This window comes from Barbatula barbatula (assembly GCF_947034865.1).
Source record: "Barbatula barbatula genome assembly, chromosome: 6".
Lineage (NCBI taxonomy): Eukaryota > Metazoa > Chordata > Actinopteri > Cypriniformes > Nemacheilidae > Barbatula > Barbatula barbatula.
The window spans coordinates 18,680,176-18,707,399 of NC_136765.1; the positions used below are offsets into that span (position 1 = coordinate 18,680,176).

Sequence of the window (27,224 nt, forward strand, 5' to 3'; positions counted from 1 at the left end):
GGGGTATTTTTAAGCAACCGCTTCACAGTTTTACTGCAGTCTTAATAGATAGTTTTAATACATGTGAGTGACACATACCAATTTGTGACAGACTGATGTGTACAGAAACAAAAGAACTCCGTGAAATAAGTGAATATAAACAATAAAACCAGAAATTAACCAACAATCTTTTACTCTGTGCTATATTTTGTGTGCGCGTCATATCTTTGATAAGAAAGTGGTTAGGGAGCAAAGAAATCTGTGTTTTACATTTATTTGCAGGGTAGCATAACTACAATGTAAACTACAAACCGTGGATTTACAAATTGTCTGTTCAGAAAGTGCAGTAGTAATTTCTATATTTCCATGTTAAGTCTAGCAGCAAAGTGTGTTTTACGTTGTTTCTACTAATTTTACTTTCACACATAAAAAATTCAGTTAAAAGCCTGTTAAATTAGTGTTCATTACAGTTCAAACATAATATATTATTTGACAAACGGCTTATAGAAAAAGTTAGTAAAAATCAAAAGATACTGTATATATAAAATTTTGAAAAAATGTTTGCTAAGAAAAAGAATAAGAAAAATCATAAGGGAGCAAAAACATTTCCTTCTATTTCCCTCTGTGAGGTCATTTACCAGTCCTGGTACGAAGACGTTTCTTGATAAGATTTTCGCTCTCTTTCTCTTCTAGATTTCGGCCAATGATCTACGAAACAGATTAAAGGTCGGCTGTCAAAGGATGGTTAGATGATAATTCTAAGATGTGGAATGTAAAAATATTTCGATTTCAGACTTTATATAAAAACATGCACATCACTAGACCAATGAATTTTCATTTTGACATTCAATAGTATGCAATATTAGTACGTCTATCATTTTACTACCTGATGGGCAGGTATGTCCATTGGCGATGAGATATCAGGTCTGTCGTGTTTTCGTCTAGAACGTTTGATTTTCAAAGAAGACCCTCCCCCCTCAGGGGACTTTCCGCTCATCAATCCCATGATCCTCTTTGCTGGACACACAGATGAATAGAACATGAGTGTCAGATAAATGGGATTTCAGAGTCAGGAAATTAAAAAGAGAAATCGTCAAAGTAATAGGTGACCTCCTTGGGGCCATCCTAACCTTTACTCCCTAGAAAGGTTGGAGAGCCGTGAAGAAAATCTCCAATCTTTTGCAGCGTTTTGTCTTTTTTCCCTTTGTGGCCCGAGTTTGATTCCTGGGAATTTGATGGCTGAGAGGAAAGAGAACAGAGATCATCACTCAGTAATTACAGAGCGGTCACAATCAGGATTGTTTGTGCCATAGTGCCTCTGACCCACTTTCTCTCTCTCTCTCTCTGTTTCTCTGACCCACTTTCTCTCTCTCTCTCTCTGTTTCTCAACTTCTCTATCTGTTCTTACCTCCTCCCTCACATTTCATTACTTCTTATTTACGATAGTGTTTTAGATCATCGTCTTGGCACGTCCACGGCTGTGGGATCGATAAATTTTTTAATTCACCCACTTGTTTCAATATCCAAAATGGGATCGCTCACCTCCTCCTGATGAGGCGTCAGGCGAGGAGTGTTTCTGTTCCTTGTATTCCTGATGTTCTCACTTTCCACCCCATCCTGAGAAAGTTAAAGAGTAAACAGATTTAGCTTTTTATTTCCGATCGGCTAGTTTTGCACTTCCAACATCTGTGGTGCGAGTGAAGCAACAGGTGCGTGAATGCTGTAACTCGTTAATATGGGTTATGTGTAACAGCACTTTGTTGAAGATGAAACCTTGACTGTTATTGGTCAGATAGGATGAGAGGGATGTGTATTGATGATCGATGAAAATTTAATTTTATGAATTACAGGCAATCATAAAATGTTCCACTTAACATAGACATATATCCAAATCACTGATCTGAAACTTTAATAATCATCGGCAGAACTGCTAACTGGTCAGCTGGAAAAAAATGGCGGTTAAATTCTCGACATCATGAAGCACGAAAGAGCCCGAATCTCAGAGGACTTGTTGTCACATCCAGTGCCAAGCCTGCGCAATGCACTAAAGCATCTTCAATAAGACAAGAGAGCATCTGCAGTGTCGCTCCCAATCTCTCTCTACACACACACACACACACACACACACACATTACATAAAAAAATAATAAAATCTCCTGAATAAATAAATGATTAGTCTGAAAGCCTGCTTAGTCTCTCTCTAGTGACTCATCAGTTTTCAATCTCTCCATCCTGTCTGAATTATCTCGCTCTATCGCTCCCTTCCTGTGGCCATGTTTCTCCAACGCGAGACTTCAACTGTGACATCGCGTATGACAGCAAACACCACGCTCGTAACTCTCGCCAGCCTTAACATGAGGGACGGGCGGCTCAGTCACACCTGTCATCTGACCCACACTGACTTGCAAGCCCACATTAAAGCAGACTAATGCCCTGAACCTACCAAATCTTGAATTGCATAAGAACAGAAGCGTGATGGTTCGCCAGTTCTCCCTGACATGATGTTTAATTATTCAAATTAAGTGGCGTCAAAGCTGAGCGTGTCGGAGAATTACAATGATTTGGACCATTTATATGTGAAAAGTTATGATTTTGTGAGTGACTGATGAATTATGGGTAGAAGATGAAGAGGTCCACGGTTAGACCTATGGAGTATTATTTCCAAAGCCTTTATCATTTTCCTAATTAAAGGGGTAGTTCACCCAAAAATTAAAGTTCTGTCATTATTTACTCACCCTCTTGTCATTTCAAACCTGTATGACTTTTCTTCTTCTGCAGAACACATAATGTATTTTGAAGAACGTTGGTAAATGAAAACCGTTGGTCCCCATTGTCTTGTCAATAAGGCCGACAATTTTTGTTTAGCAACATTCTAAAAAAAAAAAATCACCTTTTGTGACAGGTTTTGCAGAAGAAAGTCAAACAGGTTTAAAATGTCAAGAGGGTGTGTGATGATGACAGAAATGTTGTTTTTGGGTGAACTATTCCTTTAAAGGATCTGTGAAGCTAAACTATAGACACAACATTTACTCCGCCACCCATTTAGAAAGGTTATTACCTGTGATAAAACAAAGGCTTTAGGGATAGTGACTCATAAACTATATGTGGACTGCCAGGAGCTCTAACCAAATGGACCGAATAAAACATTCACTGTTCTCAGTTTTTTGTAATAAGCAGAGAGTACTTGAGGTTGCTGCCAGAATTGCTGTCCTTCTTTAACAGGACACACACAAAAAAAATAGTTGACACTGATTTTTGTGTCTCAATATGTCAAAAAAGTCTCACACAAGTTTAGAAAGTAAACAATGACAAAATTGCATCATTTTTGGCTGAACCATCTTTTTCCTTTTCATCTTTGTGTTGACATATTTAATATAACGGAAGTCTGTTCCAGACCATAAGGTTGTGAGTCCCGACAGTTGAGGAGCTGATGTGGTTGCATTAAAAAGAAGCGGTACCTGAGTTGTGTGCTCACAGAAATTTTTCTTTTTCACCATGGTGCTCCTGCCTCCTTTTCTCTTCAAGCGAACAGAAGAGCCATTAAAAACAGTTTGTGTCATACATTTCAATTAGAAAACTCTCCGACATTCAGCAGCTGCGCGCTGTGTTGAAGGGTGTCCCGGTTGCCAAAGGCAACCGCCGCGAGTGCACCCGGTCCTTTGACAATAAGAGAGCCGATATTGAGAGCGGAGAGCATTTCTTCAGTTCTGGAGAGGATGGCATGACCTACCGTGACTGTAGACAGTCTTAAGTGCATAGCTAACCTTATAAATGTGTGGAAATAAAACGTTTGTGCAGTAAAGTCAGCAATTATGGTTGATTCTCAAGTATTCTTAATCCCTTAGTCTTAACAATTCAATAAAAAATTATTTAAATAATAAACATAAAACTCCTACTGTTTACGCTCAGTTATTACTCCCAGAACAAGTGTCCACATCAGTCTGTGGTTTACATCGCCTAGAGTAGCGCGTGACGTGAAGTCAATGCTTTAACAAGGCAACAAGCTCAACCACACACATAACTGTATTTTCACACACAAATATATGTTTAATGGGACTGGCATTTTGCTGACCATGCACAATGAACATCGATTGTTACGTTGAAGTGAGGAAAATTATAGCCTTGTTAATGACTTATTAAAGCAAGTCAAGAGCTGAGCAGGCTGTGCAAACTGGGTCATCAGTGGACGGTGTGCTGAATTTATAAATAAATAAATAAAAGTAATAACAGCCAGAGAGGAGTGAACATTTGAGAGAGAAGCCTTAACAACCATTCCACTCAATTTCCCATGATTCAAAAGGTTGCAGGAAGGCAGAAAATGAAAAGATCATTGTAGAAAATGCAAGACGATTAAAGGACATTTTGGTCAATTTGAGTCAGCCTTTGTAAAATGAGAAACACTGCTTGATAATCAAAGCATTTCAAAGAATAGTCTGTCATTATTTACTCAATGTCATGTCGTTCCAATCCTGGCATGGGTTTGCTGCATCCTTTCATTCTTTCATATAATCGCAGTGAATGAGGACAGGGCTGTTCTGTTCCAAAATGCAGCATGGATTTGTCATTCCACTTTTCTGAAGCCGTGGAGCAATTTTAATTTTGGTCTTTTCATCACACAAAACACGCATGGCATCATAACACGCAAGTTTTAAATCTGGGTGAAGATGCCGACTAGATGGAAGGAAAGATTAACAGTACAACACGATCCATGTCTGTTCCTCAAAGCTGTATCATTAGGTTAAAAAAAACATGGAAATTAACACAACTTTCACTTGCATGTTTTTGAGAAAGTCCTTATATTGAGCTTCATTATACGAATGTCATGCATTCTTTAAAAATGTACCTTTTGTGTTCCACAGAAAAAAGTCCACTAGATTAGGAATGACATGAATGTGAGCAAATGATAACTGATGAAAACGTTCTTTTTAAAATAAACTATTACTTTAAAGGTCCAGTGCATGAAACGTAGTGCCATCTAGTGGTGAGGTTGCTCACACAGAACTAATGTCACTTTTTTTGCTCCGTAGAGAGATTTGTCCGTAGGGCTACTGTAGAAACATGCCAAAATTCCATGCTAGGGGACCCACTGTGTATATACTATATAGATAGAAATAGCTAATTCTAAGGTAATAACGCTTCAAAGGTCTTTATACACCTCTGAAGATACGCTTATGTGTAATAAATTGCATGTCTGTCAATAGATCCTCCAAAAATGACACACTTGAACTTTAGCTCATGAGAGTAAATTTTCTGAAACGTCTCCCACAATGTCACTCATTTCTCACCTTCTCCATCTCTCCGCTCTTCCTCTTGCGTGTGGTTCGAGGGATTTTAACGGTGACAGCCGAGTCTTCACCCTGACGTTTGAGAGCAAAACGATCCGGCTGCAAAGGGCTGAAGGAAATTTCCATCTCTGGCCGCGGAAACCTGGATCGTCGGCCTGTTTCCGTGGAAATCTCAGATGAATCGAGCACCAATGGACAGCTACCAGTCGAACTCTACGATGTAAAGATTTATCATTAACATCAATTTGATTGTCATAATACCAAATGCAGGCCAGTCAAGCTCTCAACTACAAAGAATTACATTGCATAGTTATGCATTAGGATTTGTTTTACTTGCAATTAACCAGTAAGTCTAAAAAGGAAAGGGGTGTTCAAATATTTTTGAGAAAGTTAAATTAAAAGATGGAAGGGTGTATTTTTGCTGTACCTGGCTGGTGACGGATCCTCTGGTCCTGCCAGCATGTTTGAGCGTACTGCTATTCAGAGGCATTATATCACAGAATTCTGCTTCTATTGTCTAACACAGCACCAAAAAAAAATCAATTACTGCCCATCATGTTACATCCAATTAGCAAATTCAATCTTGTAAACAGCTTCGATAATAAGCAATACGCATTGCCTTAGGTTGCCTGGTACATGTTACAAATTTAAAATGAGAGCAGGATAAGAAAATAACAGACCAGGTTGTGTGACAAAATAATTTCATGGAAGACACGACTGACATTACTAAAAAGAATCAGAGACGCACCCTTTAAGGTCTTACAATTATATATATATATATATAACACTATAAAGACTTTATTAAAAAAATGCCAACGTCTGCCAAACCAAGAAAACGTGACCTTGTTTTTGGACAGATTAAAGGACATATGAAATACCCAAGGATATTCAAAACAATTCAAATGAAAAAGGCCACGCTTTAATCTTTATGAGAGTCTCTTCACATTTTTTTTTGACGATGATGCCATTAGTCGTGTGCAGTGAATCAGAGGGGTTGATGGGTAATTACACGTGTGTTTGACTGACCTGTGTGGAAGAGTGCCTTCGCATGCTGCTCTCTGATACATTCACCCTGGGCTCTTCCTTCAGCCTCTGGATCTCTCTATCTTTTGCATCCAGCTCTGCCTGAAGTGCTTCTACTTTGCTGTCCTCTGTGACCTTCTGAAAATTAAAACAACATTTAGATGAAATGCAAAATTGACTTACAGTAGTGAGCAAAAGTGATGAGCAGAGGTCATATTTGCACAAATTTGTTTTTACGACCCCCTCAGGTTCAATTAAAGCATTGAAATAGGAGGTGAACAGTACAAAATGAAGAAAACACTAAACGTGGATTAAAGGTCCAGTGTATAAAATTGAACTACATCTAGTGGTGAGGTTTCGAATTGCAACCAAGGGTTCACTAAAACTTACTTTTTTACAACTTGTTGAATAATTCCAAGTCAAAATTGTCAAATAAAAAAAAATATTTCCACTGTTTTAAAACATCATTTTGACTTCAGCAGTAACACACTACTTACCTCTAATGTCTGGGAGGTGTTAGTGGACTGTAAGATCTGAATCTGTTTGTCTTTCTCAGCGTTTGACATGATGAGCTTCTTTAGCTGGACCTCCAAGGCAGAGACAAGTGCATCTCTTTCCTTTCTCCAACCTTCCATCTCATTCTCACGAGCAGAAAGTTGTGCAGCCACAGACTCCTGACCAACAAACATCATCCACATTTATTTATTCTTGAAGCAGAAGCACATATACAGTTTTTGAAGATGCCTGAAGCACAAACATAGCATCTGTAAGTACAAACAAACCATTTCGGCTTGTTGGCGGACATGCCGTTCCCGATCATCAGCGTATCGCCTCATGTCCTGGTTCCTTCTCTCTTCAGCTTCTTTAGCCTGACCAATCAGAACCAGTTTCTCTTCCATCCACTTCTTGCGCTCTGCCAGGTGCTTCTCATTGGCCAACTATAAACACAGTTTTGACATATGACATGAGGGTAGGTGAATGATGACAGAATCGTCACCTCTGGGTGAACTTTTAACGATTTTTCTTACCCATACCAACTTAAAACAAACGGAGATGACAGACCTGTAAGCTCTCCGTGGCCTGAGCGAGCTCTCGTCTGGCCTGTAGAATGTCATTAGGGGTGCATCTGGAATCTCTACTGTGGTTCTGTTCAGGGATCACTTCTTTCAACGATGTCAGCTCTGGAAAAAAAGTGTATATACAAAACCTACATTTAAGTCTTTCTGACTTAGATTTTGGAATAGAAAGTGCACATCTATCACTGTCATTTTATAAACATGTAGGAAATGGTCAATGTTGTGTTGGACAAGTAGGTTTGAAACCAAATAAGTGTGAGTAAAGAATGACAGAAATCTCCTTCATGATATAATGTTAACTGATGTTTAATAATGTTTAATGGATGCTCTTTGCTGTCTGTAGTCTCGTACCCTCATTGAGCTCAATTATCTGAGCCTCTCTGTTTTCTAACTCCAGATCCAGTTGTGTCTGTGTTTCTTCCTGTTCAGTCAGAGCCAGTCGCATGTCTTCTATAACACGCTCACGCTCCTGCAAATCTACACGCACCATCAACCAACATTAACATCCAGTATATCATATTACCAACACATTTAATTAAATACTTACAGCACACACGCTAATGAGGAAACAAATATGTCTAATGATACACATACCTTTACATGCCTTCTGATGGAGCAGCAGATATTCATCTGACTTGGAATTAGAAGATTGTTCCTATTTGAGATGAATATAAATCAATAACTGAAATGAATAACTCCATAGTGATCTGATTAGTTTATTTATCCATGGATGATGCTTACGGTTCTCAGTTGATGGATGACACGGTCCCGACTCGAGACATCATGCTGTAGCTGCGTTTTAATCTTTTCTAAATCACTGAGCTTCAGTCTTAAAGATTTCTCAGCATCGCGCATTGAGGAGATCTGAATGAGACAACATAAAGGTCAGCACAGCAAGACTCAATACAATGTGACACGTTTCAAGCCGAGCAACTTCTCACCTCTTTCTGCACTTGCTGTATCTGCTTCTTTGAATCGCAGAGTTTCTCCCTAAGATCCGATGAATCATCGTCTTTCCTGCGCAGGTCGACCGTCAGATGTTTCACCTTTTGCTCATTAGTTTTAATCTCTTCTTTTAACCTGGGTGGAGATAAGTGCATAACAATGAGGCCAATCTCAGTCAAAACCAGGCAATATACACAATCTATATAAAAACGTGTTGAAACATTGTAAGTGTCTTTCAGTAGAGTAAACTGCTAATGGTATCTGCAACAGAAAACAAATTAGGTTTTTAAATTACACGAATAAATCAATGTCTTTTTGTGTGGGAAGATCATTAATCTAACAAAACCAGCAATCGAGTGCAATATCTTTGATAAATCAACCGAGAGAGTGCATTTAAAAACAACAGACTTTCTAAAGATATTTGTTGCTTTTCTTATCTTTTAGTGCTTAGAAAAGTTATAAGTGATAACAGAAAGCCAATGGCAAATATAATTTAGCGTCAATTATGTAAACCCAAATACTGCCTGATTACAAGATTGTTTATGCAAATAAACACTCATCATAGAAAATAAAAGAATTATGTAAAATAAAAAGACGTCCCTCAGTGGGGTAAAACAAAAAAAAAAACTTTCAGTGTGCTTAAAAGCAGAATTTAACAGGCTTTGTTCTTCTAAATAAAACATAAATTAATTTAATGAATACATAAAATGAAATGTATACCGACATGAATGTGAGCAAACGATAACAGAATACTCATGTCATCATACCTGTATATCAAATACTTCTAAAACAACGAAATACAACTTTTAATGTTTTTTAACACAGCTCTTTTGTAAACTGGTAACTAATTAGGGTTGCACAAGATGTAATTCACTAATTCTTAAAAGAATAGTTCACCTAAACAAAATTTAAAATTATGTCATTATTTACATGACCTTTTGTCATTTCAAACCTGTATGACTTCTATCCTCTGCAGAACACAAAATATATTTTGAAAAATGTTGGTAACAGAAAACAGTTGGTCCCCATTGACTTGCATTGGTTTTGTGTCCAATAGGAGTCAATGGTTTTTTGGTTACTAATATATTTAAAATGTTCTTCTTTTGTGTTTTGCTGAAGAAAGTAAATCACACAGGTTTATAATGACAACAGGGTGAGTAAATGATAACAGAATTTTCATTTTGAATCTGAACTATTCCTTTAAAGAAATTATATTTAAATGTATTAAAATATATATAATCTAACTATTTAATAACCAAAATGCATATTTCATATTCTGTCCTACAAAGGAAATCGTCATTAACACTTCTGAAAGCGAACAGCCATGCTTTACTGTTACAGTACAGAAAAACTAACCAAAACCGATCGTTACTAAATTATTTTATTTTATCATGCTATGTGCTCTTAAAAAAGCTTGGCTTGTGCAAAACTTGGAACATTCATTGAAACCCAATGCCATGTGTTTTATGAGGAAGCCAACTGACCGGTTGATCTCATTTTGTCTGTTCTGCAGTTCTGCATCTTTCTGAGCAATGGCCTCCTCTGCCACGGCCAGCAGCTCTCTCCTCCTCTCCACCTCCCTCCTGCGAGCCTCCTGCACCGTTTGCGTCTCCTCCTCTTCCAGACGCTCCTGAGCTTCCTTCAGACTTTTCTGCAGTGCTAAAAGCTGAGCCTCCTTTAATGCTAGAGCCTTCTCTTTCTCTACCAGTCCAGCTTCCTTTTCAGACAGTTTGATGTTTATCTTACTATCAAGCTCCTTGTTTTTAGATCCAAACTCTTTAGGGTTTTTCAGCTGGTTTGTTGACCCCACCTCTTTTTGGGACAGCATCACCTCTTTCTCCACGTCTTGCTTGCCTGTTTGAAGCCATATGGGCTTCTCCTCTAGCTCAGCAATGACCCCATGAAGTGCTGTGACATCAGAGATTACCTTTTTGGAGTCATTATAAACAGCTGATGTTTTTTTTGAGCAACATGTGGACAGAAGCTCATTAACCTGGTTTTCCAGTTCCTTTAGCCTCTGATCTTTTCCATCGCTCTCCTGTTGTTTCTCTGCATACTGCTGACGAGCTGCTGTCAACTCCTCGCGACAAAGCTGCAAGTCCTTAGCGAAGGTTTCTACTTCCTGGTTCAGCGATGTCACTTCCTGTTTGAGTGTTTTAATGAGTTTGTTCGTCTCTCCCATTTCATGATCCTGCTTAGCCATTTGGGATTTAGCAGCAGTCAGTTCTTGATGAACACTTTCTAAAAGTTCTGTAGTGTTGCTATGGTGGATCCCCATGGATACAACCTCTGTCTTCAAATTGCTTTGATCAATCACTCTCATCGCAGGTTTGGTCTCCAAGGATGTTAGCTTTGTTTCCCTTTTACAATCCTTCTCTTGTAGAAAGTGCTCCTGTGAACTTTGTTCTTCCAGCTTAGACTTTAACTCCTGAATGCAGACTTTTAAAGAGTGGCATTCCTGCTCCAGATCTGTGATCCGCTTGTCTTTCTGTTCGGATTCAATATGACAACACTCAAGCTGACCTTTAACCTCCAGCAGGGCGGAGTCTTGGCACCCATTATCTGCAATGTCTTCTTGGACTGTCAAGTCCTCCAAGGGACCTATAAGCATTATTAGTATTATTAAGGATGCTCTTGAGGTATATGGGTGATGTTAATATGAAAGACAAAGAGTAAATTATAGAATATTTCTGTGTGGTTAAAATGAATTGTGTTCATTTGCAAATTAGATTGGTTTATTTAGGCATTCCAAACGTATTGCTATTGGCCCGGTGAAAAAGCCAGTAATTTAGTCTACAACACAACTTAAGTGTTTATTGCACATGGGGCTGTAAAAACATTCATTTTTAATTTGATTTTCATTTAAATATGGAATCAATTAAAGCCTTTTGTTTACACTCATATGTATCATTTCTTTCTGGAGGTATCAAAGTGAAGCCTTATTTCCAAGTGCTTCCCCGTTATTTCTCCTGTTCACTGTGCAATGTTTTTCATGAGTAAAATGAATACACTTCTTTATTCAGTTGATCTGATTAAAAACAGTACACTTCATAGAAGTACTATGAAATACAGTGCTTATCATGCACTGATAACTAAAACATTTTAAAACATTTCCCCATTTAATTCTTTATCCCAGAGAGCCGTTTCCGACCATGGAGGTATCGGCGACTTTTGACTCGATTCTCTCGGCCCGCTCTGGTTGTGACAAAAGCAGGGAGGCACTTTTCAGCAGTTGGGGCGGAGTCTGTACCTTTCTTGAGAGGGGGCTGTCCGTCAAGCCCCTCCCCTTCCTGACAACGCTTCCTGGTTAGGGTCCGGGAGCTGGGCCGCTTTTCTGAACACGTGCAATTACTCTTGAGATGGATGATCTCCTTTTTAATGGAGTCGATTTGAGATCTCTGGCAATCCGTAACAAAACAAAAACACACTAAAGATTTATTCACTGCATCAATTTTGTGACCTGAATACTATTAATTGTTACCATTACTAACACACAACCAAATACTTTTTGTTATTTCAAAACTTTAGGTTTACACTCACGTCCTGAGCGGTAGTTTCTACATGTTGGTCCAGAGCTGTTTGGAGTGTGGAGATCATATCATCCTTCTGGCTGCACATTTCAGTCAGCTGCCATTGCCTTTGCCTGTGGCTCTCTGTAGTCTGAAAGAAACAGAACAAACCAAAACTGTTCATTTTGCGAAGAATGCAAGACTGATAACTGCTCAAGCAAAATGCTAAGGAGTGACAAAATAGACTATTAAAATGCAAGGCACTGTCGCTTTAGATAAAAGCTAGACCCATGAATGCAAATCTGCCAAAAATGTAGCATCTGATTGTTAGTAAAGTTTTTATTACCTTCTTCATATCTTCCAGTTCATCTGACAGTCGACTGTGGGTTTCCAGCTCTGTGAGGTTGTATGGCGTGATGTTAGATTATTAGAAAGCCAGGTAAGGTGAAAACAAACTAAAATGACCCTAGCTTTAAACATTAAATAACCAACACAAGGCCTTTACCAAACTGATAATTTCCAGTCACAACTAAACTGGGTTAGGAAAATAAATTTGGACTAAATAGGAAATTAGTATTGTTTTTGCTAGATGAAAGCATAGCATAATTAGCAAAACATATTTAATAAACAATCACAAAAGCTGTGAGGGTTGTGCAGAACTCTGTGAATGACATTTCAATCGTGTTGAAACCTGCTGAGCGTTCTGCAGGTGTCGTTTTCTCATCAGCAGTCGTTCCTCACCCTGTGTTTTGACTGACAGCTGACTCTGAGCTTCACTGAGCTGTTCCGAAAGTTCCATGACCTTTTTCTCAAGGTCATGTAATGACACAGACACTATGGGGTCAGAGGTCACCAGGCAGGACTGGGCAGCCTGAGCATCGTGTCTGATTTCAACCAGGTCATTACTTAAAGAGTCAAGCATGCTGTCCAGAGATACATGGTTCTCCTCCTACACAAATAAACACAAGCCATATGATCACATTTCAGCAGCAACAACAAAAAAAATCTAGGTATTTGGTATTTATATAGTACTTCTGATTTGATCCCTGCTGACTCCATACAGTCTTCTTCCCCGGCTGTTTTTCCCACCAGGTTTTTGAGAATCTCCAATCTTCGTTCACAACGCTCCTCAATTAACTCCCTCTCCCTGGATATGCGCTCGCTAAAAGAAAGATGGACCAGGTCACAGAGTGAATACACCAAGAACTGTAATATATCATAATTACACATAATTAAGTGTAGGGGGTGCATGTGATCTCTGACCTGTAATCCTCCTGCATCTGCGAGATGAGCTCGGAGAATTCTTTTGTCACTTCTTCTCGAACGCTCGCCTCAAGAGCCAAGAGTTTGGCTCTCTCCTTCCTCAACTGCTGCTGAATCTCCTCTATCAACTGCAGCTGGGCCTTACATGTAAAAACAAACCAGTTATTGTAAAGCAGACACCTCACTGTGAACTACAAAAATCTGAACAATCTGTATCCAGTTTGGCAAAAAATATAAATCAAATAAAGATCTCTTCATACATACAATGGGATTCAAAGCCAAAATGTAGCTATTATTAGCAATATACATTAGCTGCAATTACAACTTATAATACCTGCTTAAATATCAAGTCCAAGTTGCCAAACCTCACCTCATAAACCTGCTTATCAAGTAGGACGGTCTCTTTTCCCTCGTCCTCAGCATCCTGTATGGTGTCCTCCATTTCACTTCCCTCTTCATCTTCCTCCTCAGTGTCAGAATCTTCCTGGACATCCTCAAGGCTGGGGTCCCATCGGACCAACGAGCTGCGGCGCAGTTCCCGGCGATCAACATTATTTATGATGAAAGACACTTCTCTGGCACTCCTCTTCACCACTACCGGAACAACTTTGGTGGTGAGGACCACCACCTGATGCATGACATATAGGATTTATTTATAACAAATTCAAGCTCTGCTGCATTTCTAATGTGAACCTAACTGTGGTATATTAACAAAAACAGCAAAGAAATCTATAGGTTACTTGCGTAACCCCGGTTCTCTGAAAGCATTAAGTGAGGAGTCTCACTATGGGAAACACCCCTTCCGCGTATTCCTCAGAAGCTCTATTACATTACACCAGCCCCTATTGGCTGGCAGACATGACGGTCCTGTCTTAGTGGCTACATACGTAGTATAAATAGCATAACACGGCATCATTTCGCCCTTTTTTCGGGACTAGGAAGTATCTTGAGTAAAAGCCACTGTGGCTTTCCTCAGGTGGAACCACTCTGATCGCTCTCTTTTCCAAAAGAGAAGAAATTTCCTCTTGTAGTACACTCTTTAATTCTCCCCGTACCCGACAATGAATTATTCCCTTGAACTGCAGGGGGCATGTGGCGAACTGCAGTCTGTTGCTCTTTATTGTTTTCAATTCCCAACGGGACTGTGCATTCTCGCCAACAGCCTGTTTTCAGTGTATTGGTGCCCCTCTTGTGACTGAATCGGGAACGAGCCCGTAGTCTGTACTGTACATGCGTGAGTCAGCGCTCTGTGCTTGAACGGAGTTAAATCGCTCACCATCCTTCGGGAAGCGGTGACTCCCCGATGTGGTGTTATCATTTGTTCTGATATGTTTTGCAAAATCTTTTGGGGAATTTTGTTTTGCAAAAGAAAAACAGTGAAAACTTTATTAACACACGAGGAAGTAAAGTGCTTGTGACTCGTTGGGTGTGCAACACAGCCGCAGCTCTCTTTCTCTTCACTGCTCTTCGGCCCCGGCCAGAATACGGGGGGCAGTGAGCTCTCGTCCCTCGAAAATCTCAATCAGACTACCTTTTTCCTACGCGCACCTTTAGAGGGTGGATCAGTCTGGGCTGCAGCAGCAGAATGTGCTTCCTGTACCATCCGGGCATTTGTCAGGGAACACCTCTTTGAGCCGTTGTACTCACAGGCGGTGGTCTCTGTCGTCTAGGAATGCGAAAGCTGGGGGCTCGGGGGGGCGAGCTGTAGCTTGTGCGTAGGTTTGATCGAGGTGGTGGCGCACTCTGTGGCTTCCTTGGCAAAGAGAGCTGCAACGCTTCATTGTACCTCTTCTTCCCCTCGCATCTCTTTTGCATCCGTGTCAGTGCAGCGCCAAAAACGCCCTCCGAGACAACTGGTGCATCCAAAATGGTTTCTTTCTACCTGTCGGAAAGAATAGCCAAGTTAAGCCAACTTGGCTTTAAGAACCCAGACTGATAGAGCAACTGCCTTGTAAGTTGACTGGCTTTTGACGGCAATGTGGCGTTTGCGGCCGCCGAGTGCTTCGGGTCTAATGACTCCATTGGAGACATGCAGAGATGAACCTGCTTCTCCATTCCCTCCAGGTCAAGAACAGATCCCCCTGTATGGGCACCTCTCCCGTGAAGGGTTTATCCTTCCAGGTGACCGCCACTTCTTCCAGAAGCTCTTGGAAAATCTGAAGGAGCTGTCTCACTGCCTGTTTCGCTCTCGGCAGTCTTTCCCCCTCATAATGTGACTTTGCAGTCTCCGCTACCACAGTTGGCCATGGAACATCAAGCTCCTGCGCAAAGCATTTGCACACATCCTGCAGATCAACACCAAGAAGCGGAGAGGATGGGTTGCACCCATTGAGGAGGGGGGAGGAAGAAGGAATCTTCGTACTCCTCCTCGTCAGAGAGAAGAAAGTCTGTTTGTCTCTTGTCCTCAAAGTCAAGGAAATCCTCCTCCTCGTCTGTACTCGGCACGTTAGCATCGAGCTGTTCACCCCAGGATAGAGTCGCCTTGGTGGCCAGCCTCCGGCGGTGGCTCTTTAGAGTAAAGCGTGCACAGTGCTCCCAGGAGCATCGATCCTGCTTGGGCATGTTTCAGCCCAAGACATGCAGAGCAGGCCACTGTGTGTGTCTTTCCCTGAGTTCTTGTTCCCGAATACAGCTGTGGAAGTTGCCCCTCGCTAGCCAGAGCTGTCTGCATTGCTGCAGCCATAGTTGGGTGCTAGCAATTCCGCAATATGCTGGAGAACAAACTGGAGGATTTTAGACAAAGAACGGCTTGGTAACCAGCAGATCGTAGACCCAGGCAGATCGTAGTCAAACCAGCAACAGGCGTGGAGGCCGTTGATGGTTCCCGAAGAAAAAAGGCTTCTTGTGTGAAAACGAAAAGAGGTTTTATTAATGACAAAATGATGCCGTGTTATGCTTTTTATACTACGTAGGTAGCCACTCCTCAGACACAAGAGTCATGTCTGCCTATTGGCTATAGGGGCTGGCGTAATGTAATGAAGCTTCTTAGAAACACAGAAGGGGCGTATCCCATAGTGAGACACCGAGACGTATGCTTGAAAGATAACTATTATAAGTCACAATACAGCCCCGTACAAAATTTATAAATGCAGAAATGTTAGCTTTTACATGGAAAATTCTCCCAAGAATGAAAATTCAGTTTTACTGCTTAGCACGGCTGAATTTTTCTTTTTGGATGAACCATACCTTTAATAAATAAGCTGTTAATAAAAAAGCCAATAACAGGTGCATAAACACATCACACACCTTCTGAGCCACTGCAGAGAACTTGAGTACGTTGAGTGTCTCATCATACATGGATGCACACTGGTTAATATTTACGATCATGCAGGCTTTACCTCGGCCCGTGAAATAACCCTGCAGATAGTGAGTGAGTTTACTCTCTCTGAACGGAACGTGCTGTCTGAAAGTGAATATAAATAATGTGATTATTAAAAAAAATGAAAGAACGGATTGAAAGGAAGGCAAAGGAAAAAATAAAAGTCTGTATACCTGGCCTGCTGGTTATTTCTAAGTGCATTGATGCATTTTCCCAGGCTAAGTAGAGAAGTGTTGATGTTTCCAGCTTCTTTCAGACGATCCCCTTTATTCTGGGTCTTAGCACATCGCTCCGATCCAGCCAGATCACACAGTGCCAGCCTGGAACCACAACACGCTTTTAGAAACTCAACACAAACAGCCTGCAGAGAGGCCAGATCAAGATAGACGGACTTACTCGCTGACTGACTCCACTCTGGGTATTCCCACATCCTCCACTTTTAGGATCCGGACTGAGAAAATACTGTGACTTAAAATAAAAGGGAACAAGGTACATTAAATCGGTTTGATTCAATTTGAGCTGAACTAACACTGAATAACAGAATAATTTGTGCATGTTTACCTCCTGCTGGACAGAAGGTTGAGTTTAGTGCTGGAGATGCTCTGATTCCTCTTGCCTAGTTTCATCACTTTGAATGCTTCGTCAGCACTATTCACCTGCACCCACTTCAGATCTGTACAGTAACACAGCAAAACTCAATCTTTACCCGCTTATATATGTTAATTAAAACCTTTATGTTTCTTACTCACGGGTACCAAATTACCTTCAAATTAAAATCACATTTATATTATAGGACATGTACAGCTATGTTATAGCATAGAGAACCAGTCACTATGTTCTTAATTTTTTTTCCTAAATCAGTTTGGGATTGGAACAACATGAGTGTGATAAGAACTTTTTTTTTTAATGTGTGAATGCTTTAATAGCACAGTGTTTTTTGTTGTTGTAGTAGCACCAACAACTGGCCAGTTTTAGTATTGCACATTAAGACGGTACCTTGATTCCACATCTAAAATCAATCAAACATTGCAAAACCATATAACATAGCAATATCATTATACACCAATAATGCAGTTAAAATTCAAATAATTCATTGGATTGGTTAAATGCAGAAATATTGCAGTTTTGAATTAAAGGCAGGGGTGTCCGATTTACGAATTATGCTTGTTTAGACAAAGTCGGGCCGAGTACCAAAACAACCTTGTAGCCAGTCAGCAGTAAGATGCACAGTGCACATGACGGACAATAGTCGAGCCGAGCACTGACGAAAGCAAAAGATGGGGTAGGGGTGTGTCTGTTTTGGTGATTTAAACATCAACAACGGCTAAGAGAAATCGGACACCCCACCTTTAAGGCATACATTATAGCACCGACAGCTGCATTAAGGATATTGTATTTCAAATAAAAATGTTTAAGTCTCCATATCGCTAAATGATCCTGTTTAATTCACTAATTGTGATAATCATAGCAGTTCCAATAACGTTACGATTGAATAAGCATTTAGAAATACAGCAGCAGGTCCTCAATTACCTTTGATGAATGAGTTGCCTTTCACATCCTGACAAAGGCGGAGGTTTGTTCTCCGTGAAGCGTTGCTTGCATTCTGTTCCAACAAATCGTGAATGTTCTCGTTGTAGATCTCGCAGAACGAGACCCAGACAGAAAACTTGGTCTGAATGTCCATATCCAGAGCCAAACTATTCTCATTCGCTGTACTGTTTATATCACACAAAGAGGAACCATCTGGTGGACAAGCACAAAAATATTTGGCACCCAGACAAGCAATCCAACAGATTACTGCCAGTGATCATATTACAAATTACGCAAATTATCTTTTTTATTGTACCTTCAAGATCAGACTTTGAGCTGTGGCAAGATGTACCCTTGTGAGCATCAGTCTAGAAAGAATGAAAGACAAGTGAGATTAACACCCTTAAAGAGTCTCTGAGAAAATTGATGTCTGAATCTGGTACAGTACCTCTTTGAAGAACTTAAGTAGGTTGCGTTTGCTGGCTGCTTCATCATTTTGCTGCTCTTTGGTGAGTTTGATGAAATCTCGGCACCTTTGGGGTTTCAGGCACATCTGGTTAAAGATGCGACCCTCTAAACTGCCAAAGATCATGTTGAGGGAACGGGGCAGGATGCCTGGGTTACCATCTGGACCTGAGGCATTAACCCATAATAACAACATTATTCATAAATTCATTTTCATGCATACATTTTTGCAAATATATAGAGACACAAAACCAAACAGCAACATCAAACGAGACCAAGAAAATTGCTAAATTCAGAACGGATTAAGATTGATGTGGTGTATGTGCCGTCTACAGTATGTAAATGTATATACGTAAATAAACAAAATACACACACCTAAATAAGTAAAAGTTTTCCCTGCACTGGTGACACCGTACGTAAACACCAAAGAATTCTGTCCCTCCAGAACATCTTTGACAAGACTCCTGACTGTGCCGTCAAACATTTCCTTCTGTGTAGTGTCTGGACCATAAACCTGTAAATACAGTCAAACATTCAAACAAACCTCAAAGACTCAAAACAAAGCACAATATCTGATCTTAAACAGTATTTTTTCTCAAGATTCATTTGAAATGTGTGAGACGAAAATGATTCAAGTTGTTCAGGGTTGTCAAACAGGAAAAACTACTAGCTCACATCATCAATCACTACATGAACCAAGTGTGCTGGTGGATCATCTTGCCTGAGAGAACTGAAAACGTTGAGCTGTAACTGGCACTGATTTATCACTCAATCTGGTAGAGAGGGACGATCGTGGGGCTTTCAGAAGCACCGTCTCTGGAAGCTGAATGGCCACACAGTCCTTCAGAAAAGCAAGAGATAAAGAGGAATATCAGAAATCAACTTGTGTATACACATTGCAGGCATTGGCTCAAGAAGGTTGCCAACATATTACAAGCGCCCCAAATAAATAATTCTCTCATTATTTACCTGTGATTCTCCATTCTCAATTTCAGCTGCTGAAAATGGCCTTATTCTAAGATAAACCTTCAAATGTTCCTTCTCCAGATCAACCGGGTCCTTCAAAAGAAACACCAAAACATAAAACCCTTCCATTGATCATATCACAGATTCATGTTTATAAAACCATGGCTGGCTGTCAGCTAACCTGAAAATCTGAACACTCGCTGAACTCCGAGGATAGATTTCTCCTCAGATCTTCCACAACTATCATCTCAGGTCTTGCCGTGTCATCCTTTAGCCCTGACTCCATCATCCTGCTGTAAACAAAAAGAAAAAAAAATCTAAAGAAGAGTTTGTGATCACAGATTTCGAAACACAGATAAATAGTATGGGCTTTGTCCATTTATCACATTTGATTTAAAAGCATTAGATTGTTTGTTGCTACCATTAATGTTTTTATGATAAAGACTTGTGATGTTTAACTATATATATATATATGATGTCGTGTGATCAAATTTGCACAAACGACAGCATTTTCCGGACTTTAATCTGACGCTTTACAATGCGGACACAACACAAGAATTTACTACATAAAGACTACAATTTGGAACAAGACAACAAAACAGCTCGCTAAAACAAGACAATTTAATCGACTTACAGGGCTGTCAATGGAGATGGTGTGTAATATTACGTTAGATTTCGTTGATGGGTTTTATTTGCGTTGTCCCATCTCGCAAACAGTCGCGCGTACTTATTTTCAAATTCCACCAATCGGATGAGGTGGATCTACAGCAAAGGCTGCTGGGAGCGCGCCCTCGTGAACCTCAATATTGCGTAGCAATATGCGCAACCCACTTCGTTGTTGTATATGGTTGTGGTTTTGGAGTTCAGGGTGTGAATTTCGCATTTTTCGATTGTTGCTGGTTCGTATAATGTTTATTAATGTTTTCTTTTTATATTTTGTTAGCAGTAAAACAGACATAGACCCAGTCAAATTTGTGATGCACAAATAGCAAAACACTTTATTTACATACATCAAATTAAAATGGTTCACATTTAAATGTAAGGGAAAATAACATTTTGTACTAACACATTTCACCAAGGTGCATTTTAAAAGGGATCTCCATTTACCCGTTTCCATTTTCTTTCTAAGTTGACTCCAAAATTACAAAACAATTAATGGACAAAAATAAAATCCATCACAAAAACTTTAAATAACTGAACATTCTCAGACCTGCATTCACATTCTGTTCCATTTCTGTCTCTGTCTACAATTGCAGCAGCCTATGAAGTCTCTCAATAGATCTCTCACTTTTTTTACATTTAGCTAGGCCTAGTCAATGAGATCATAAGGGTAATGCAAAATATAGGTAATAAATAAACAGACTGAATAAAGAAACACCCACTGTCACTTACTTGAAGTTTCCATTCTCTCAAAATATTCTGGTGAGAACATTTACAAATAAACTCATAAGTTAAACTATGTATCGTGATGCTCTATTGCCAGCAATTGAGGCATCGATGCAATTATCTTCCACTATTGCAAAGCACTGCTCAGTTTTACAATTTAACAAGAAAGAAAGAAAAAGAGAAAAAAGAAAGAAAAAAAGAAAGAAAGAGAGGAAAAACAAGTCTAGTTAAAAAGTATGAAGGTAGTTGAATCATTTGACTTTGGTTCTGCTTCCTCATTAAAATTATTCAGGATGTTTTTTACTCCTTTCTGCCATGAAAGCAGCGTCTCCATGGGTGTCTTTCCATCCTGTAAACAACACATTTTTAGGATATATTATTAAAATGAATATAAATGTTCATATTAAACTTCTAAGGAATACAGTACAAGTATTATAATTGTATTAATTTCGCTATAAACAAACATTCAAAAACATTATGTTGCATTAAATATCGTGCTTCTTAAATTAGATATTTTTCCGTAGTAAGTATGTAGTCTTGAGCAGAAACTTGTAATAACTCACTCTCCCTCAAGATGGCGCCAAGTTAGTATTTTGTGTTACATTAGGTTGAATGTATTATAATACTGTTTAAATTGTTATTCATTCATTAAAAAGATTAGGATGAATTGAACTTACATTGTTTTTGGTATTAAGACTGGCTCCATACATCATCAGCAGTCTTATCATTTTGAATCTATTTATCCGCACCGCATCATGCATAGGTGTGTCTCCATCCTACAAAACACAGGACATTCGCATTAAACAAAACAGTATAATAAACCTGCATGTGTCAGTGAGTGTTAAAAAGATGCAAAACAAAAGTTTTTTTATATGAAGTTAAAAAAAACTTACCCTGTCTTTAGCGTTTACATCAGCTCCACAGTGAATGAGATGCTCAGCGCACTCGTGATGTCCCGTCCGAACTGCGACATGGAGGGGAGTGCTACATAGCTGCAGATCCACAATAAGAACACTAGTTAGTGCACTTACAGGTATGTGTTAAATATAAATGATGTCCTTTTAGTATGAAAATACATGATCAGTTGTGGACATTATTATCAGTGTCTAAAGACCATCTGGTATTATGCATGGCCTGTACTTTATATCTACCTTGTCTCTAGAGGTAAATTTGGCTCCTTCATTGAGAAGAAACTCCAAAGCAGGCAGGCTTCCACCTCTACAGGCCCAGTGCACAGCTGTGGCATCAAGCTATAGACATTTAATAATAAAGAACCATAAAGAGAAAAGATTACAAATTGGTGTCTATGAATAATAACATGAAGCAATAAGTGAAAGGATTGTTTTTTTGTATACAGCCACATCTGTTCTACCTTATCTTTTTGTTCCAAGGATGCTCCACTTTCCAGGAGTTTCTTCATGATGTCTATGTGACCTTGTGCACTGGCCTTATGCAGAGCTGAGCGCTTAAACTGAGAAAACAGAGAAAGTGTGAGCGAAAGCTTATCTCAATAGATGCATTGCATTGGAGCACTTTTGTTCTTGTTGCTCAATTGGTAAAATGCGCTTGTGTGCCAAGGTTGTGGGTTCATGAATAACGCACACATTCTAAAAAAATCGATAACGATAAAAGCATTTGCCAATGTGTGTATATGGTTGTGTTATACTTACATGATCACAGGCATTGGGATCTCCACCATCCGAGAGATATTTCTCAACCACAGGCATTTTATTTTCTGTTACAGCCTTTAGAAACATGGTCTGGTCAACTGTCTCGGGCTGAAAAATGCAGGGAGATAATCAACATATAAACTGAGGCTCTGAAATCATTTTAATGCGTTATGTACTTAGTTCCCTTACCAGGATTTCTGGTTCTGGCTGTTTCTTTTGCACTTGAATCTTTCTCTCCTTCCTCCTCTTCCTCAGCTGCAGAATGTTAAAGAGGTCCTCAACAGTTTCTAGTTTTAACTGCCCTGACCTGTCAACCTAGCAAAAAGAAAGAAAATATGTTACTATGCAAGATGTTAATTTTACTGTGTTGAGTCATGTTAATTCTTGTAAACTTGTATGGATTCATACATTGAGTTTGAAACTTTGTTCGCATTGTTTGAATTCATTCTGGTTGGTTTCATTCGGGTCCTTTTGTATTGGAAGACCATCCTGTTTCTCCTGAATGATGGTGGTCTCATATTCTCCTGCAAGAAACACCTCTGCACAGGCAGTTCCTGCCTCCTTTCCCTCGCCCCTCTTCTCTGTGATCTGTAATATGACATGACAGCTGTCACGCTAACCGTACATTTATTATTACACGCACTGTTTCTAGAATTAAACAGTCTCCAGAAAAAGAAGTGCTATGTAGTTTAAAGCAGATGTAGTTTTATTTAGTCTGATTGGGTGGGTGAGGCAGAGGGAGTGTTCAGCTGTTTTGTGTATCTAAATAAATAATTAATACACTTGTTAAAATAGAAGGAAAGGCCTGTGCAGCTGGATCCTCTTTATCACTGACAGATACTTAATAACATCAACACCCCAAATCTTTTTCTTTCTTTCTTTCTTGTAACATAGTAGAATGTATTACCCTTTATATTTTCAAATATGAAATAAATTATTCAGTATTAATATAGGAAATTAATATTAAGAAAATTGTGCACATACTCAGATGGAAATGTATAATAGAATGCAATGGAAGTCGCTTTGGATAAAATCGTCTGCCAAATGCATAAATGTAAATGTACTGTACAGTTCTGGGGCACCATGGACTACCATAGTAGTTTTTCTTCCTATACTATATTAGTTAATAGTGCCCAAAAACTGTTTGGTTACAAACATTCTTCCAAATGTCTTATTTTTTTTGTGTTCATCAGAACAAAGAAATGTATACAGGTTGAGAGAAACTCAAGGGTGAGTAAATGATGACAGAGTTTTCATTTTGAGGTAAACTGTCCTTTAAAGAACACAGTCAGAATCATACCTGCACACACAACGTTGCAAACTTACCAGCTCTTCAACACGCAGCAGTCCCATGTCTGTGGTCTTGTGTTTTCAGCTCTCTGTCTTCAGTGTCTGTGTTTTCCTGTAATGCTGTCAGTGGTGAGGGATGTATAGTCCACTCTCAAGCTAATAAGTCCCACAGTGATCAGTGTGCCTGCTCAGCTCCTGCAGTCACTCTCCATCACTGCTCATATATATAGTTCCAGACTCTGACGCTGACCAAAAAAGTTGGATCGTATTGCTTAAGTGATGTCCCATTTTCTCACCGCCCACAAAATTCCAATGGCACGAGACACCTTAATTCATCCTTCCTGATGCTCTGAGCAAGTGATGACTCAACGAGTCAGGAACTCACAGCTTGAATTCTGGTATAGACGGCGCCTACCAGTAGATAGACTCACTCTGACCTGCAACTACTGAACATGCTCGTGGGCAACAGGTGCATGATCATATACTGCATGACGGCATAGCCTATTCTGCGCGTGAGAAAAGTAATAAAAAAGTGTGACACGTGCATATACATTTTTGGGGCAGTAAATATTTGTCAAAATTCCAGAAAATTGTCGCTTCAAGATGCACTAAAATTGTATTAATTCTAACAAGGCTTCAGTTCATTGAAGACCATATTGGTTATTATTTTCCCCCTGATGTCGGTAAGAATTCACAGTGGCCCTTACAATAAAATCTATATAGATTTTAAGATAAATTTATAATACAACAAGGCAATCAAACAATGACGCAATACAACAAAATTCAATATAAACGTGAATTTCATAATATTTAACCAATAGAAAAGGTTTTATATGTGTTACTTACAATACACATGCGCCCAAACATGATGGATTTTATTTGTTCTTCTTTGTTTCCACATGTCATTGGCTTGTTATTAGTGTTATGTCACCTTTCTCGTCCTTTTACATACGGGAAGACAGTCATGTGCTGTTAACACTCACTATTTTTACTGACCGTTCACACGTTGTCCAAGACTGGAATGAGCATGACAGGTATGGAATGATGTCTAGGAGCTTCCTGCATGACAATACACTGTGATGACATAATTTAGGCTTTTAATAGATCCTTGGTAGTCTCAGATACCTCCTCACCTCTTATGGACAGATGTCCATGGATAGATTTGAGTTGATGTCATCTGTCACCAGACGTGTTTTTGCAGGTGTTTTGCAAGGCACTCATTCCCTTAAACCGCGAGATAAGCAGGTGCACAAGCGTGATCACTTATAAGATCAGTCAATGATACAGCTGAGGTTTATTGTTAAGGGTGTGGAGCAGTCCATCAGCCATCAATCAAAATCAAATGCAAGATGATTCGTAAGAGCTTGGGGTTGAAAGTAAGCCTTACAAGGAGACACTTGGCAACTCTATCGATCTGAGAATTACCAAAGGCCTTGGTTCATGCGACAGTGACCAATAAAGTAATAGTGTATTTTTTAAAGTGACTAGCAGTTTCTTTCTTAGATCACTACTTTTAAAGCTCAAACCTGTAACCTTTTGGATATGATCTTGAAACACTCCACCACACAAATTGGGGATGCTGGTGTGAACTGAATGAATGCCCTTACCATGGGGCTGTAAACTATGCATTCAATCCAAGCAGCAACCTTTCCTTTCTTTCTTGTGAAGCAAACAAGGAAGTCACTTAAACTGCAATTCATCGGCCTATAGAGACTGGCTCCAAAAGAGAGAAAAATCTCATTGAGCCCCATGTTAAAATGAGCAACTTTACAGCCGGAACAAAAGCATGTTTAATTATTAAAATTGTGGTCTATATAGCAAATTTTACCCTTCATGACAACTAAGGGGGGAGTTTGTTTAATAACTTACCTGTTAAACCTAAATTAAGCTTCAGCAAATTAGGTGCGTGGCCACTTGTGTGACAGGTGGTTTCAGCAACCAGGCACCCCATGCTCCAACCACGTCCCGCCTCTTTGCCCATTTTTGAATGTCCGGGAGTAAAGTGCTGCCGGCTCTGCCCACTTTAAGCTTCAAAACAGCTCCTCAGAAACCTACGGGTGACATCACACTGTTTGACCCAACGATGGGTTCGAAAATAACCCAGGAAACAAGTGTGTTTCACAACACTTGTGAAACTAGTGTTAAATGACCAACTAAAACACTGTTTGTCAGTCAACCAAAAATGGAAATTCTCTCATCATTTACTCACCCTCTTGTCATTTCAAAACTGTAAGACTTTCTTTCTTCCGCAGAACAGAAGATATGATAAATGAAGATATTTGGAAAAATGTTGGTAACTGGTACCCAATTGCATTGGTTTTGTGTCCATATACATGGAAGCGAATAGGTATCGGAATTGTTCGGTTTCCAACTTTTTAACAATGGTTAGCTAAAGTAATTAAACAGTAAAGTCATGGGCCACCCTTAAATCTGATTTAGACCGCTATAAGTTGTGATCCTTATTCAGAGAGCGCAGCTGTAACCCTGCAGGACAGTAAGCCAGATAGGTGTTGTGAAGTACTACCATATTACAGGGAGGAAACAGTCCCGGAAAAAAGAGTATGTTAATAGTCATATAAATCACATTGTGGTGTTCAGCTTTTTTTATGGGAGAGAGCTGCTTTTAATAACAGCTAGCGGCGTGGATCAATTGCAGGCTTATGCTTTGTACAGGCAGCAGAATAGAATAAAAGCATGGTCACATTTATGTCTCTGAATCATAATCCAGTTTTGAAGTTAATGTACAGTGTATTGTTTATATATTTATTTACTGTATGTGTTTCTAAAATATGTAGCTAATAATATACCTGCTCATGTTTTATCACCAATGTAAACAATTCCCTGCAATGCAGCATTTTTGTTCTTCTAAATTCTGTACTTGGTACTTTGAAAGATAGCAGGGAGGTTCTCTCTGATACTGAGAATGAATAGGGGAATAGTGTTCTAAATAAACATTTTATTTTGAAGTTGACGTCAGCATTCTAACACTCTCCGTGGTGATAAACTGCCACCTGAATGATATCATTAGCAAACTTGCACATATTTAGATGCAAAAACAATAGCTGTAATTGGTTTTTCGTCTGTTTCTAGTTTTCACATTTCACTTGTTTCCACACACATTGCTTGTTCTGCGTTACAAAAATGGGTGTGTGTGTTTGACAGCTGATGAGGTTTAGTTATATTTAGTTGTTGGTTTTGAAGGATTCTCTAATAAGGGTTATTCATAGCGTATTACTATATGGATATCTGTTAATATCACTGAGGGCTTTCACAGATTAAAAACTCTGACCTACTAACCTTGGCAAATGTCTACTCTAGGAAGTGACTGTGATTTTATTTCTGCAGCACGTGTAACAGCTGTCATGGTTAATATTGATGGTGATAGTTTTATTTTTGTGGAACCAAACAGGCAACAGAACAAAATAACTGTCCAGCTCTATAGGGTTTGAATTAGAATGTACACAAAGAGGCAACTTCTTTCTGTCCACACATGCACGCATATGGGTCATTGATGTATA

General features: G+C 39.4%; 2 protein-coding genes across 2 annotated transcripts; both read right to left on the minus strand.

The window, feature by feature from the left end:
- On the minus strand, positions 1-20,085 carry kif20ba (kinesin family member 20Ba). The gene is made up of 35 exons (XM_079457928.1): positions 19,995-20,085; positions 19,542-19,653; positions 19,364-19,453; positions 19,116-19,235; positions 18,770-18,908; positions 18,378-18,562; positions 18,246-18,297; positions 17,930-18,142; positions 16,961-17,072; positions 16,796-16,867; positions 16,573-16,719; positions 16,327-16,483; positions 13,451-13,708; positions 13,081-13,220; positions 12,850-12,979; positions 12,559-12,766; positions 12,164-12,213; positions 11,849-11,968; positions 11,559-11,706; positions 9,793-10,909; positions 8,305-8,443; positions 8,105-8,227; positions 7,958-8,018; positions 7,715-7,840; positions 7,350-7,468; positions 7,070-7,225; positions 6,785-6,961; positions 6,291-6,425; positions 5,692-5,781; positions 5,265-5,477; positions 3,438-3,497; positions 1,522-1,596; positions 1,110-1,218; positions 866-996; positions 1-687 (listed from the first exon to the last, which is right to left on the minus strand). Exons 2-35 carry the CDS (start codon positions 19,647-19,649, stop codon positions 610-612), a joined length of 5,358 nt encoding a protein of 1,785 aa, XP_079314054.1. The 5' UTR covers positions 19,650-19,653; positions 19,995-20,085; the 3' UTR covers positions 1-609.
- A 243-nt stretch (positions 20,086-20,328) lies between these two features.
- Positions 20,329-23,903, minus strand: ankrd1a (ankyrin repeat domain 1a (cardiac muscle)). Its single transcript, XM_079458955.1, has 9 exons — positions 23,743-23,903; positions 22,825-23,004; positions 22,606-22,731; positions 22,417-22,524; positions 22,119-22,217; positions 21,898-21,996; positions 21,640-21,738; positions 21,424-21,522; positions 20,329-21,095 (listed from the first exon to the last, which is right to left on the minus strand). The coding sequence occupies exons 1-9, from the start codon at positions 23,767-23,769 to the stop codon at positions 20,970-20,972; spliced, it is 963 nt and encodes a 320-aa protein (XP_079315081.1). The 5' UTR covers positions 23,770-23,903; the 3' UTR covers positions 20,329-20,969.
- Positions 23,904-27,224: the final 3,321 nt, after the last annotated feature.